The sequence below is a fragment of the Gymnoscopelus microlampas genome (genome assembly GCF_963454915.1).
Source record: "Gymnoscopelus microlampas genome assembly, chromosome: 5".
In the NCBI taxonomy this organism is placed as follows: Eukaryota; Metazoa; Chordata; class Actinopteri; order Myctophiformes; family Myctophidae; genus Gymnoscopelus; species Gymnoscopelus microlampas.
In genome coordinates, this window is record NC_139942.1 from 54,705,593 (window position 1) to 54,719,006 (window position 13,414).

The window sequence follows — 13,414 nt, forward strand, 5'->3', positions numbered from 1 at the left end:
CAGACAGACAGGTAATTTAAAGAATACATTTAATGTATGTAATGTTATGCATATTTACACATCATTTTCTCATCAGTCCTCCTATTTTTTCTTCCTTTTGTTCTTGCTCTCTTTCATTCATTCATTCATGCATGAATGTATGCATGCATGCATTCATTCATGCATTCATTCATTCATATATATCATGGTCTCTCAGGCCCTCTTGGTGTTCTTGTTGTTCTTGTTGAGGTAGCTGTGATAGTAGAAGTTGCTGAAGAGCAGGATGAGGCTGACAGCGTACAGAGTCACCACAGCGTTCATAGCATCAGGGAAGTTACAGTCAGCATACAGGTTGTATGTGGTGTGAACCGTCACTATGACGAACTGGAGCTGGAGGAGAGAGAGAGACAGACAGACAGACAAACAGACAGACAGACTGTCACTATGGCGAACTGGAGCTGGAGGAGAGAGATAGCAGACAGAGAGACAAACAGACAGACAGTTAGTTACTTTACACAAACTGGCAGACCAGCACGTGGAAGTTGCAACATTCATGCTTATCTGATCTGCATCAGAGACATTGGGACAGAGAAGGAGACGGAGAATGAGGAAGAAAGAGATAGAAGAGAAGAACTTCCCAGTGAGCAGAACAGACAGGACGTTTGTAAGACGTCATTTTTCGACATCCATCCATATCTGGTCTTCCAGACATCCTGCAGCTGACTGGGATGGTTCAGACTGTGATGCAATAGTTACACTACTGTCCCATCTGAAGACATGGAGGCTTAAATGATCTGGCTGAAAATACATCATCTTAGTCCTAAAGAAAACTTACACCCTGTTGACACTTGGCATTAAAATGTATCTGGGTTAAATAGAACGCAATCGGATTGTGCCAAACTATATGATATAAGAATTTGTGTTGATTTTGAATGAAATTCCATTTAGTCATCTGAAAAGTTTTGCTGTTAGGCTAGTTTTAGTTGACTAAATATAATAAGATTTTATTCGACTAAATCTACAGTTGATTTAGTCGACTAAAATGTATTTTGGCGGTGCTGCGATGGCGTCGTGATGGCTGATTTTACACTTGTTTGCGTGCCGCAGCGCATCGCAGAGCGCAACACCAGAGCGCAACCAAACATAGAACAACTTGTCTTTTAGTTCTACTGGATCTCTTCTCCACTAGTCCCTCACTAACATGTTAGTCTAGTTTTTATTTGTTGACACATTTGTCAATGCATTTAGTCTTAGTTTTAGTCATCTTAGCTTAGTTTTAATTTAGTTTTCGCCAGAAATTCAAAAGTCGACGAAATCAACACTGATAAGAATGCAGTAACGATGCACAAAAGATGCATTTTAAAGCCAAGCATAAACAAAGCCTTATGCGCTTTTGTTCATGCTGGGCTTTGAGATACAAACATTAGCCTCTCTCCAAGGAACCCAGATTCATTAAAACACAGAAATAATACTCCTGTCATTTGGGCTTTTACTAGCAAGAGTCCCCGTGACCCATTGTGTTATCCCAAGCCAAAATTAAAGGTTTTTAATTTGTTCTCATTTTAAAAGAGCCGAATAAGCCCCACCCACCCCCACAGCATATATAAGTCTATTGTCTTAACCTATAGAGTCTATAGTATAGAATAATCCATAAGCATATGGAGCCAGAGGTCACAGCATTACAGCCATACAGGGACCATCATTTTTGTGTGTGTGTGTGTGTGTGTGTGTGTGTGTGTGTGTGTGTGTGTGTGTGTGTGTCTTTGTGTGCAGAACATGTCTGTGTGTACGTACACATATTCATGTAAGTTAAAGCATAATGGAATTGTGAAGGGGCATTGTTCGCGTAATTAACCCCCCAACCCCCCCTCCCTGCCCCATATATGTAATAATTACCCTGCTTTTGTATGAAGTAATTACCCCTCAACACACAGCCATAATATGTGACCCACAGACACACAACCTTATTGTCTGGTAGCTTCAGCTCGCTGGTTGTTAATCCAGCTGTTAAAGAAACGCTTGAGGGTCAACTCCAGTGTGCCTGGAGGGTTCATGACCTCTACAGTACTGTATGAAGGCAAAACCTGTATTTAATGTCTGGCTAAAGACAGAACAATGTGATATGATGAGGTCGCGAGGAGGGCTAACCCGTTAGCTAACAGATGGCAGTGGTGGTAAGTACTCAAATGTTTTACTTAAGTAAAAGTATCAATACTGCAAATGTAGAAGTCAGGCAAAAGTCCGGAATTCAAAATTTACTTGAGTACAAGTACAAAAGTATTGGTATCAAAACGTACATAAAAGCACCAAAAGTAAAAGTACTAAAATGTTTGAAAATAGCCGATCTACAGCTCACAACGCGTCGCATTGTGAGCTTGTAGATCGTCTATTTTCAAATAGCCTATAGGTATAAACTAGGGCCGAAGTGGTTAATGTTTTATAATGTAATAATTTATATCTGCAAAGTAACTATTAACTAAAGTTTTCAAATAATTGTAGTGGAGTAAAAGTACAATATTTGCCTCTGAGATGTAGTGGAGTAGAAGTAAAAGCATAGACAATTGGAAATTCGCCAGTAAAGTAAAAGTACCTCAAAATTGTACTGAAGTACAGTACTTGAGTAAATGCACTTAAGTTACTTTACACCACTGACAGATGGTGAATGGAGGAGAGAGACAGAGGCCTTAACAACAACTACTTATCTGCTTACTTTAAGTGTAGAGCCTATTTTCTGCATGCTACTGCATAGAGAACCTAACAGGGGGTAGATTGTTTAATTTTAAGTCAATTTAACCACCTTAACACGCGTGAAGTTAGCGTATGCCTGAGGTAGTGGTCAGTATCTACAGTATGTTTCAGATGGTTTACATCTCAAACAAAGGCGAGGTCATTAACATTTTAGTCTAGTTTTTATTTGTTGACGAAATTGTTAATATCTTTAGTCTTTGAATTGAATTGAACTGAATTGTGTAAATATGTAGATACCTTATTAGTTTCAGAGTTCTCCCCCCCCCCGTTGAGCTTAGAATCACCAATCTCTTTAACTCAACTTTTATCTGCATTGAGCACCTGGCTGATCTCTCTCTCTCTCTCTCTCTCTCTCTCTCTCTCTCTCTGTGTGGAATTTGTAGACAGTAGACACCTTTGTTTTTTTATTTTTTATCCCCCCTTCTTTATTTTTCTTTCTCTTTCTGGAAACAATCAAAAACGATGGAGCTTGCACGAAAAACGAATTTCACAGACTGTTTTATACCTGTAAACCAAGTGATCATGTGACTATAAAAGTGATTGTGAAGTTCAGCATCACGTACCAGCTGCAGAGAGGTGAGGCAGGACTTCCACCAGAGGTATCGGTTCATGTGCGGTCCTAGTGCCGCCAGGCCGTAGTACAGATACATCACTACATGGACCAGAGAGTTGATCTGACCTATCAGGAACGCTGCAGGATGGACACACACACACACACACACACACACACACACACACACACACACACACACACAGGACCACAATGGAAACGGATATGAGACAGAGAGAGGAGTGTGTGAGTGTGAGTGTGCGTGCGTGTGTGTGCGTGTCAGTGCATGCACTCACACTGGCCCCCGGCTACGTATTTGACTCCGGCCCACCAGTTGAAGATCATAGTGGAATGATGGTAGACATGGAGGAATGTCAGCTGACCGCTCTTTTTTCTCAGGATGAAGAATACCTAGACCACACACACACACACACACACACACACACACACACACACACACACACACACACACACACACACACACACACACACACACACACACACACACACAGAGGAAGTGTGCACATTATGCATAGGAGCAAACGCAGACAAAAAATGTATGTACGGTAACCGGAACAGTCGCCCCAAAACACACTCGCCCCCATTTTTTGAGCGGACTGCTCGCCCCCCAGCGTCGGTCCAGTCGCCCCGCTTGAGCGGATTTGACTGGACCGTGGTGGCCAGACATACGTGGTGGGGGCGACCGTTCTGACGTCGCCGGATTTGACCCGGGGTGACCGTGATTTAGGGCGACCGTTCTTGTATTCGTATTTACATATACAGACAAAACTACGGACAATATTCATGCACACATAGGCATAGAGTGGCTGTCATTAAAAAAGTCATGGTACCATTGACTCAGCATTGTACTCACAGTGTCAGTGAGCTCTATGACTTTGGAGAAGTAGAACCACCAGCAGACCCTGGCCATCTGTTGAACAGGAAAGCTGCATGTCAGCAGAGCAACTCAATGACAAACATACACACCGCGTTTATTACTCGTCATCTTTTTTGAAACCTTCGATGCAAATTTGACTGCTTTAACCCTGAGACCGATTCTACACTTTAAAAAATATATATATATATTTATGTTTATTTGACAGGGAATGCCTTCTAAATCAGTAGTTCTCAAACTTTTTTTTGCGCCAAGGAGGACCCCCAGAAGTCTAAATTAATCTAAATCTAAATTATTCTAACATTTTCAAACACTTTCAAGATTTTTTCTGAAATGTTCAAAAATAGCACATGTACAAGCATGCAGCGCAGCACGAAGGGACGCGCTGTGAGCTTGTACATCTGCTATTTTTGAATAGCCAACACTAAAATCTAAACCCATTAAAACCGGGAAAGGATCTGTGTCATTTTAGATGTATGGCTATATATATAGCACATTGCTTTGGCTATTCAAAAATAGCAGATCTACAAGCTCATAGTGCGTCACTTCGTGCTGCGCTATGCACGACGCTAAAATTATAATCTTTGAATACATATGTATTTTAAGGCGAACAATTTAACTAAAATCTTTGCAACTGGGGGTTGGGTTTGGGTGCAAAGTATAACAGAGGAATTTGTCACATGAAAGCACAAAATAAATCCAAAATCTCCATTCACCCTCATGGCCAGCGGGCTGTCACTGTAGTCCACCGGCTGGCACAGCAGACTGTATTTGGCCAGCCAGGCAGAGGCTGTGAACTGCATGGGGAAAGACCAAATAAAACACCATTTTCATCTGTCTATAACCACTCACTATTCTGTGACAAAACATTCAGAAAATTGAAAATCTACAAGCTCACAAAGCGTCATAACAACGGACTCTGTCTTTTCCCCTGTGTTTCGCCCAGGTCGACGTGGTTTTGAGGTCAAGTTTGGGCATCGTTTCTGTGGGGTTAGGGTTAAGGTTACGGTTAGGCATAGTGTTTGAGAGGTTAGGGGTTAGACATAGTGTTTGTGAGGTTAGGGTTAGACATAGTGTTTGTGAGGTTAGGGTTAGACATAGTGTTTGTGAGGTTAGGGTTAGGCATAGTGTTTGTGACGTTAGGGTTCAGGTTAAGGTTAGGCATAGTGTTTGTGAGGTTAGGCTTAAGGTTAGATTTAGGCATAGTGTTTGGTGAAGTTAAAGGTTAGGGTTTAGGTTAGGTTTAGGCATAGTGTTTGGTGAAGTTAAAGGTTAGGGTTTAGGTTAGGTTTAGGCATAGTGTTTGGTGAAGTTAAAGGTTAGGGTTTAGGTTAGGTTTAGGCATAGTGTTTGGTGAAGTTAAAGGTTAGGGTTTAGGCGCCATGGGCGACACACCAAAGGAAGAGAGAGTCCCGTGAGCTTGTATAAGTAGGCCTATGTGTAACGACATTCTTGAATGCAGGCGCAGGTTTCAAGGGTGTTTAATAAAGTCCAACAAAGGTACAAGTGGGAAAGGCAAGGTTCAGAGACACGATAAACAAGGGCAAACACGGACGGGACCGTGAGGAACTGCTAGCGTATAGAGCCAAACAATATAACCTGCTGACAGAAGGGAAGAGGGGGGTATATATAGGAGTGCTGGACTAATGAGGAACAGGTGGAGATGAGGATCTCTGGAATGAGGGCATGGGCGTGGTCGTGACACTGTGTAGGGTTTAGGTGGATAAAAACACTCACACCTTCTTTGTTGTCAGCCCAATTTATACTTCTTGCACAACATCACTTGCCATCAATAATTAACTAGGCCTCTACACACCAGGGGCGCAACAAATAAACAAAACAAAAAATGCAAAATACTCGCTGACAGTCACCGGCGAATATTCTGTGATAAAACTATTCCTTGATTTGATGCCTCATTCTTACAGGATTCATGGTCCGGAAGCTCAGATAAATAGACCTTGTCCCGAATAAGAATTACATCACTTCATGGCCATATAATATTCACACTCTGTGTGAATGTAGGCCTACTTGTCATGACAAAAAACATATTGTGGGGCAAATTAATCCCACAAAAAAGAGAGGCCTGTTGGCTGGCCATTTATAGTACCCTAACGCCAAGGGCTCCCAAACCTTTCAGTGCCGCGACCCCCCAAATAAATCATATTTGAACTGGGGACCCCCACCCTGACAGACTCGGTTCCACTGATAAATATTGTGAAAATAGCCAAACTACAAGCTCACAAGTTGTGAACTTGTAGATCGGCTATTTTCACAATGTTTGCCTCTTTCTTAAGTAATATTTGACAATTTGGCCAATTGGTCTTAAAAGTCCTTAAATTGTCACTTTATAAATGTGCTGATACCCTGTATACACTTATACTGTAGGCCTATGTTGGTTTGTTTACTGTTGAGTGAGACAACAATGTTGCACATTAAGCTAATCACCTGGGGACCGCCTGGTACCCCCCCCCCCCCAGGACCCCACTTTGAGACCCAATGCTCAAAAACAACTACTCTACTAAGTCTACTATTTCTATTTCCACATACAATAAAGGTATGTTGTACCTCATAGAACATGTAGGCAGACAGGCAGACCATGGCAAAGTTATAGACTATCAGGACAGGCTTAAGGTTGATTGGCTGCCTGTGTTCCATCAGCTTTGGCCCCGCCCATATTGTGAGCAAATAGCACAGGAAGATGCACGTGATTGGTACGGGAGAGTAGACCAGCAGCCAATCATCTGTTCTCTTATCTGGACAATGGGAAGAAGAGAGAATTATGTCACAATACTTTAATGTTAATAACACCATGTTGCTGCCGGATGAGGACTTTATACTAGATTAGAACAAGTCTTACCTCCATTTTCTAGAATGCCTTGGTAGTACTGCTGTGCTTTGTGCCATGTGCTGATGGCTATGTGATGAAGACCCTGAGATTCATAAACACAGCATGAGAAGAGGGAGAAACACCTTCTAAAAACTAATAGTCTAATCCAGGGGTCTTCAACAGGGGGTCCGGGACCCCTAGGGGGTCCTCAGAGTTACTAAATCTTTGTGTGATATGTTTTTTTTTTTACCTTATCCACTTGACCCCTAGCGTCAGTTTTCTGAGGAGAACTTTAGCCAAAAATAGCAGATCTACAAGCTCACAACGCCTCGCGCTGCGAGGCGTTGTGAGCTTGTAGATCAGCTATTTTTGGCAAAGAGGTATATGTGTAGAGGGAAAAAAGAGCAGACCACGTAAACAAAAACATTGAATCTGAAACACAATTTTATAGGTCCCTGCTTCATCTCTCTCTCAGCTAGGGGGTCCCTGCTTCATCTCTCTCTCTCAGCTAAGGGGTCCATGATTCATCTCTCTCTCTGCTAGGGGGTCCTTGGGCTGAAAACGTTGAAGACCCCTGGTCTAATCCCCCAAAATGAATGTGAATATGCCAGAGGTTCATTTGAAGGGAACATGAACTAATTAAGACTTAAACTGTTTTTGGAAAATAAAATACATGTGAGACCATCATGCTCAGAGGTTCATTTGAAGAGAACATGAACTAATTAAGACTTATATACTATTTTTGAAAAGACAAATAAATGTGAGAAAGAAAGAAAATGTGCCCTAGGCCTAGGGAAGCCAGGGTTAATTGTGTGTCACTAAAATTGGTTAAAATATATATACATTTTAATGTGTTGGATAGCAAAACCTTGCTTTTCTCTTTTCTATATGGTAATTTCCAGCTGGTCAAAAATGCTGAACTTTTCAGACATGAGGGCATTTAGAAGTCACATTTATTTGGGGGTAAAATTAATCATGATAATAATAATTATAGTAATGACTCATAATACGGTATTTTGAGATGACACGTGTCTTCAACTCTTGAAACGTGCTCTACTCTGCCTGAAAATTACATTTAAATCTATTAACATAATTAATTAATTCTGAGAGGAAAATACACACAATGTGTTCCCATCAGAGATCCCTTATTAAGTTCAAACCAACCACCCACAGATTTTTATAGATGACATTCTATGGATTATGCTCTGTAATCCCACATTAAACATAGCATAATAGATGATATTACTGATGAAAGCACCATGTGGCTCATTATATTATGAGGATGTGTGGATCAGAGCCAGTGTTTAGTGGGCACCATTGCTGCCCTCTAGTGTCAGATGGATGTTATGCACAGAGCAACTGTGAGTGAGAGTTAGCCTCGCGTGGCCAGACAATATCACACGACACACTGCGCCGAGGGCTAAAGTGGATGCAATTTTGCAAAGGCAGATTCGTCTGGAACCAGGCTAAGTGAGAGTAGTCTACATTTTACTCAAGTACATGCTGAAGTACAATTTTGAGGTATTTTTTTTACTTTTGCTTCTACTCCAATACACCTCAGAGGCAAAAAATATATTTTTACTCCACTACAATTATTTGAAAACTTTAGTTACTAGTTACTTTGTAGATTCTGATTATTATTACAAAACACACATTAACTACTGCAGGCCCAATATATATTTTGGCCATTTGAAATTAGCCGATCTACAAGCTCACAAAAAGATGTTTATACATTTGAAACTTATGAAACGTATGAAACGGGACATTCTGCAGAACGAGTGCTTTCTACTTTTGGTACTTTAAGTATATTTTGATACCAATATTGTGTGCTTTTACAGTAAGTAAATTTAGAATCCCAGACTTTTACTTGTTACAGTTTACCTTTGAATTGCAGTATTGATACTTTTACTTAAGTAAAAAAATGTGAGTACCTTTTCCACCACTGAGTGAGAGTCACCAGTCACCATTACTGACATAATACAATCAAACAACAACATAAAACAACATCATGGAGTTCAGTTGTCCCTGTTCAAAAGCTCAATAATAGTGTAGCTCAAAGGGGTGAGTGATGGGCCCTTCATCTGACTGCTGCTGTGTCAATCAATCATCATCAATACAAAATTAGAGCTGTTTCTGTTTCTCTGTGTTGTGGAAAGTCCTTCAGTCCATGGGTTCCCAAACTTTTCAGCCCGCGACCCCAAAATAAGGCGGAAATTGACTCGCGACCCCACCTAAACCTGGAGGTCATTTATGCACATAAACTTGCACGTTCGGTGCATTTTTAATGTGTTAAAATGGTAAAATGTACCATTTGTGATCATTTTAGATGGTATTTCATCCATTTTGTTGAATCTAAAGTAAAAAATAAAAATAAAAAAAAAACTTTTTTTTTTTTTTTTTTTTTTTATGACCCAAAATAATTTCGCGACCCCACGTCAGTCTCCCGCGACCCCAAGTGGGGTCGCGACCCCTACTTTGGGAACCCCTGCTTCAGTCTAGAACAGTGGTTCTCAACCAGTGGTCCGGGGACCACCAGTGGTCCTGGGGGGGGGGGTACCAGGGGGTCCCCAGCGAAATTAGTTAACATAGCGTCACAATCATTTTAACCACTTAGCTTTGGCTATTCAAAAATAGCAGATCTACAGTGCGCACTATGAGCTTGTGCATCTGATATATTTTTTTAAAGTGTGCATATCTTTGAAAAATATATTTTTTTTAAAGCAAAAATTAACTGATATCTTTGCTTCTGGGGGTCCCTGGCACAAAATATTTTCACATGGGGGTCCGCGGCCAAATGTATATCATTTTAGGGGTCCTTGGCATGAAAAAGGTTGAAAACCACTGGTCTAGAAGAGTAGCTTCACTGGGGTTTATGTTGGGAAATCCTTTGGCTAACACTACTGTAGTTTTACAGCCTGGCTTTAATCTACCTGAGGAGCCTTGTGTAATTCATAATAAGATAGTCATTCATTACATTACGGTCATTTAGCAGATGCTTTGATCCAAAGCGACTTACATAAGTGCAAGAAAACTACTAATCATCTTAAGTGCATTCTCTTCTAAAACAAGCAACTGAACTAAGAGTGCCTAGCGCTAAGGTAAAAGTGCAATATATCAGCTACCTACTTACTTAAACAGATGAGACAAATAGGAAAATCAAATGAGCAAGAGCTAAAACAAAGTGTATCAAATAAACAACATCCAATAAAGCAAGAGCTTGTACAAGTAATTGTACATTCAAAAGTACATTCAGCCATAAACGTAGAATATAGGAGGAAACTATGACACACTAATTATGGTTAATTATGTGGTCGTCCTCATCAATAATGAACACAGGCGTAAGTAAGGGGATCTATGTGAACCTGACCTTAATCTAATAATGGACAGTTCAGTTGTCTATGTTCAGTTACCATGACAACTGAACTTCCCTTGTGTGATCAATACATGTCAATTAAATTCAAAGGAGCTTTATTGTCATGAGAAAACATATACGTTGGAAGTCCAGTATTCAAAGCTTAAGTAAAAGTACAAAAGTATTGGTATCAAAATGTTCTTAAAGTAGAAAGTAGAAAATACTCAATATGCAGAATCCAGAATGTCCCATTTCAGTTTTCAAATGTATAAAAACCTTTTGAAAATAGCAGATCTACAAGCTCACAATCACGACGCATTGTGAGCTTGTAGATCTGCTATTTTCAAATGGCCGAAATGTATAAAGGGCTGAAGTGGTTACTGTAGGTTTTGTGATAATAATAATAAACATCTACATAGTAACTATAGTAACTAAAGATTTCAAAAACATTGAAGTGGAGTAAAAGTACAACAGTTGCCTCTGAGATGTAGTGGAGTGCGAGTAAAAGTATTGGGAATTGGAAATACTCAAGTAAAGTACAAATACCTCAAAATTAAGTACAGCACTTGGGTAAGTGTACTTACTTTCCACCACTGGAAATAACCTAATAACAACTACAGTGTTGTGAGGTGTAGTTATGGTACAGTACCTGCATTGTGCTCTCTGGTTGTTGTAGGATCTGTCTCTGCATTCAGCTCATCTCTCTCTGCCCTCTGTCTGCTCTGACGACCTGTCAGTCATTACATCACTGATCCTACACTGAGGTAATCCACCTGTGTGTGTGTGTCGTGACATATGGCAAACGTACATTAAGTAACAGTGGCGTGCACAGACATTTTGAGGGGCAGGTGCTCAAGTAAATTATACTTTTTTTTGGTTTACTTGGTCTGCTCTTTTTTCCCTCTACTTCTTTGCCAAAAATAGCCGATCTACAAGCCCACAACGCCTCGCAGCGCGAGGCGTTGTGAGCTTGTAGATCTGCTATTTTTGGCTAAAGTTCTCCTCAGAAAAGGGATGCTAGGTTTCGAGTGGTTATGGTAAAAAGAAAAATCATATCACATAAAGATTTGGCGGACCCCCTGTAGTAACTCTGAGGACCCCCTAGGGGTCCCGGACCCCCTGTTGAAGACCCCTGCTGTGCCTTTTTTTCAAAAGGGCACTTCTGGTCAAGAGGGCAAAGGGCAGGTGCTCTAGCACCACCTAGAGTCTATCTGTGCACATCCCTGACATTAAGTAATGACTACAGTGTTTCCTCGCCCCTCCCGTTTGTATGCGAGAGCCATGGCGAAAACTTCTGGGAACTCAGATTATGACTACAGTAGCTGAACAAATTCCAATATCATCCTTACTGTAATCTTAAAGTACTTATTGCACCAACAAGATGACTTAAATATGTCAGCTCCCCTGGTGATGTACATGTACTGTACAGAGGTGGAAGAAGTCCTTAGATTAAGTAAAAGTATAGCAATAATGTGGGAAATACTCACAAGTAAAAGTCCATGACTAAAACTTTTACTTGACTAAAACTACAAAAGTATTGTCATCAAAATATACTTTCATCACATTTTTGTATGGGTCTCTTACATGGCTACTACTTACTGGGAGGAATTTTAACTCACTCTTCATTAAAGAACTAACTGTGATGTTTAATGGTTTGTGTGTGTGCATGTACTGCCCTCTTCAGGATCACCCATGACATTTCTTTCAGATACTGTCAAATCTAGACTTTAAGGGCAAGACCACTTTGGTAGAGGTTTGGGTTGTGTAGTTACCTTGCCATGATGTAACTCTAAAGGTGGACAAGAAATCTAAAATAATTGCTCCATTGATTAGAAATTGATAATTCAAAATATGCTCCTCATTGACTTACATTGTACGCTGAAACAGCTCTCAAAGTCACTCTTTTAGCACGTAAACGAATGCAAACAAAGCTGATTCAGACAATATAGAACATCACCAAACCCAGTACTGTTTTTTTTTTATATAAAATGTTAACTTCCTGTTGATTTAGCTATTTGAAGATCCAGATCCGGTTCCAATCCGGGTTTTCTTCCTAATGAAAATGTCAAAATCAATCTCTAAACTAAAGGTACAGTAGTTAAGGACATCACATACCTGTGTACCGGCACTATGAGGGGTCACCATCTGCAGGGGAAAACCAAGTAAACAAAGTAGGGTAAAGTAAAGTAGAGTATGAGTAGAGCTAACACAATGCAATGGAAAAGTACTTTCCAATATACACAAAGTGTTTAGATGTGCTGGTCCACACTTGCAGTTAAACCAAGAGTGATTTGTGTATTCATCTTTATTGATTCATCTCACCACCGCTCATGATGACACATTTGATGCTCAGAAAACAAAACAAAAAAAACAGCAGCATTTGAAACGAGCGTATGAACAGTAACCTCCTCATCATCAGGGTCCTGTTATAGCTCTGTTATAGCTCTGTGTGGGTTAGAATGAACTGGCGGGTCCAGTCTGTCTCTCTCCACACACATCCGTCCACAGACTCCCTGAGGTCAGGTTTAACCCTGCAGACTTCATCAACAGGAGAGGACAGCACAGACACCCCCGGTCAGTGTAAACCACACAGAGAAGAACAGCTCTGTTAGGCCTGGCTTCACATGATGAGGACGATCAGAGACAGAACACTTGTTCAGTCTGGATTCAGACACTCACTGAGGATCTTGTCCAGATTCCACATGGGAAAGTGGCATCACCATATGGTCTCCAGCAGATAGAGTTGGCTAGTCCAGTGGTTCTCAACCTTTTCAGGCCGTGACCCCCCCCCCCCCCCCCAATAATCATATTTGAACTGAGGACAGCCCAAAATAATCATATTTGAACTGAGGACCGCCCAAAAGTATCATTTTTGAAATGAGGACCGCCCAAAAAATGTAATTTTTGGACTGAAGACCCCCCAAAATAATCATATTTGAACTGAGGACCCTCCAAAATAATCATCTTTGAACTGGGGACCTCCCACCCTGATAAGCACTTGGAATGTAGGAGTTGAGGCATTTAATTTTCGGTTCCACAGATAAATATAGTGAAAATAGCCGA

At 40.7% G+C, this 13,414-nt stretch overlaps 1 protein-coding gene across 1 annotated transcript; it reads right to left on the reverse strand.

The window, feature by feature from the left end:
• Window positions 1–192: 192 nt before the first annotated feature.
• Window positions 193–11,042, reverse strand: LOC311045213 (very long chain fatty acid elongase 4-like; the record flags this gene model as incomplete). The annotated part of the gene is made up of 8 exons (XM_084057013.1): window positions 193–369; window positions 3,291–3,418; window positions 3,574–3,688; window positions 4,152–4,208; window positions 4,889–4,969; window positions 6,738–6,925; window positions 7,030–7,102; window positions 11,001–11,042. 8 exons carry the CDS (start codon window positions 11,040–11,042, stop codon window positions 193–195), a joined length of 861 nt encoding a protein of 286 aa, XP_083913139.1.
• Window positions 11,043–13,414: the final 2,372 nt, after the last annotated feature.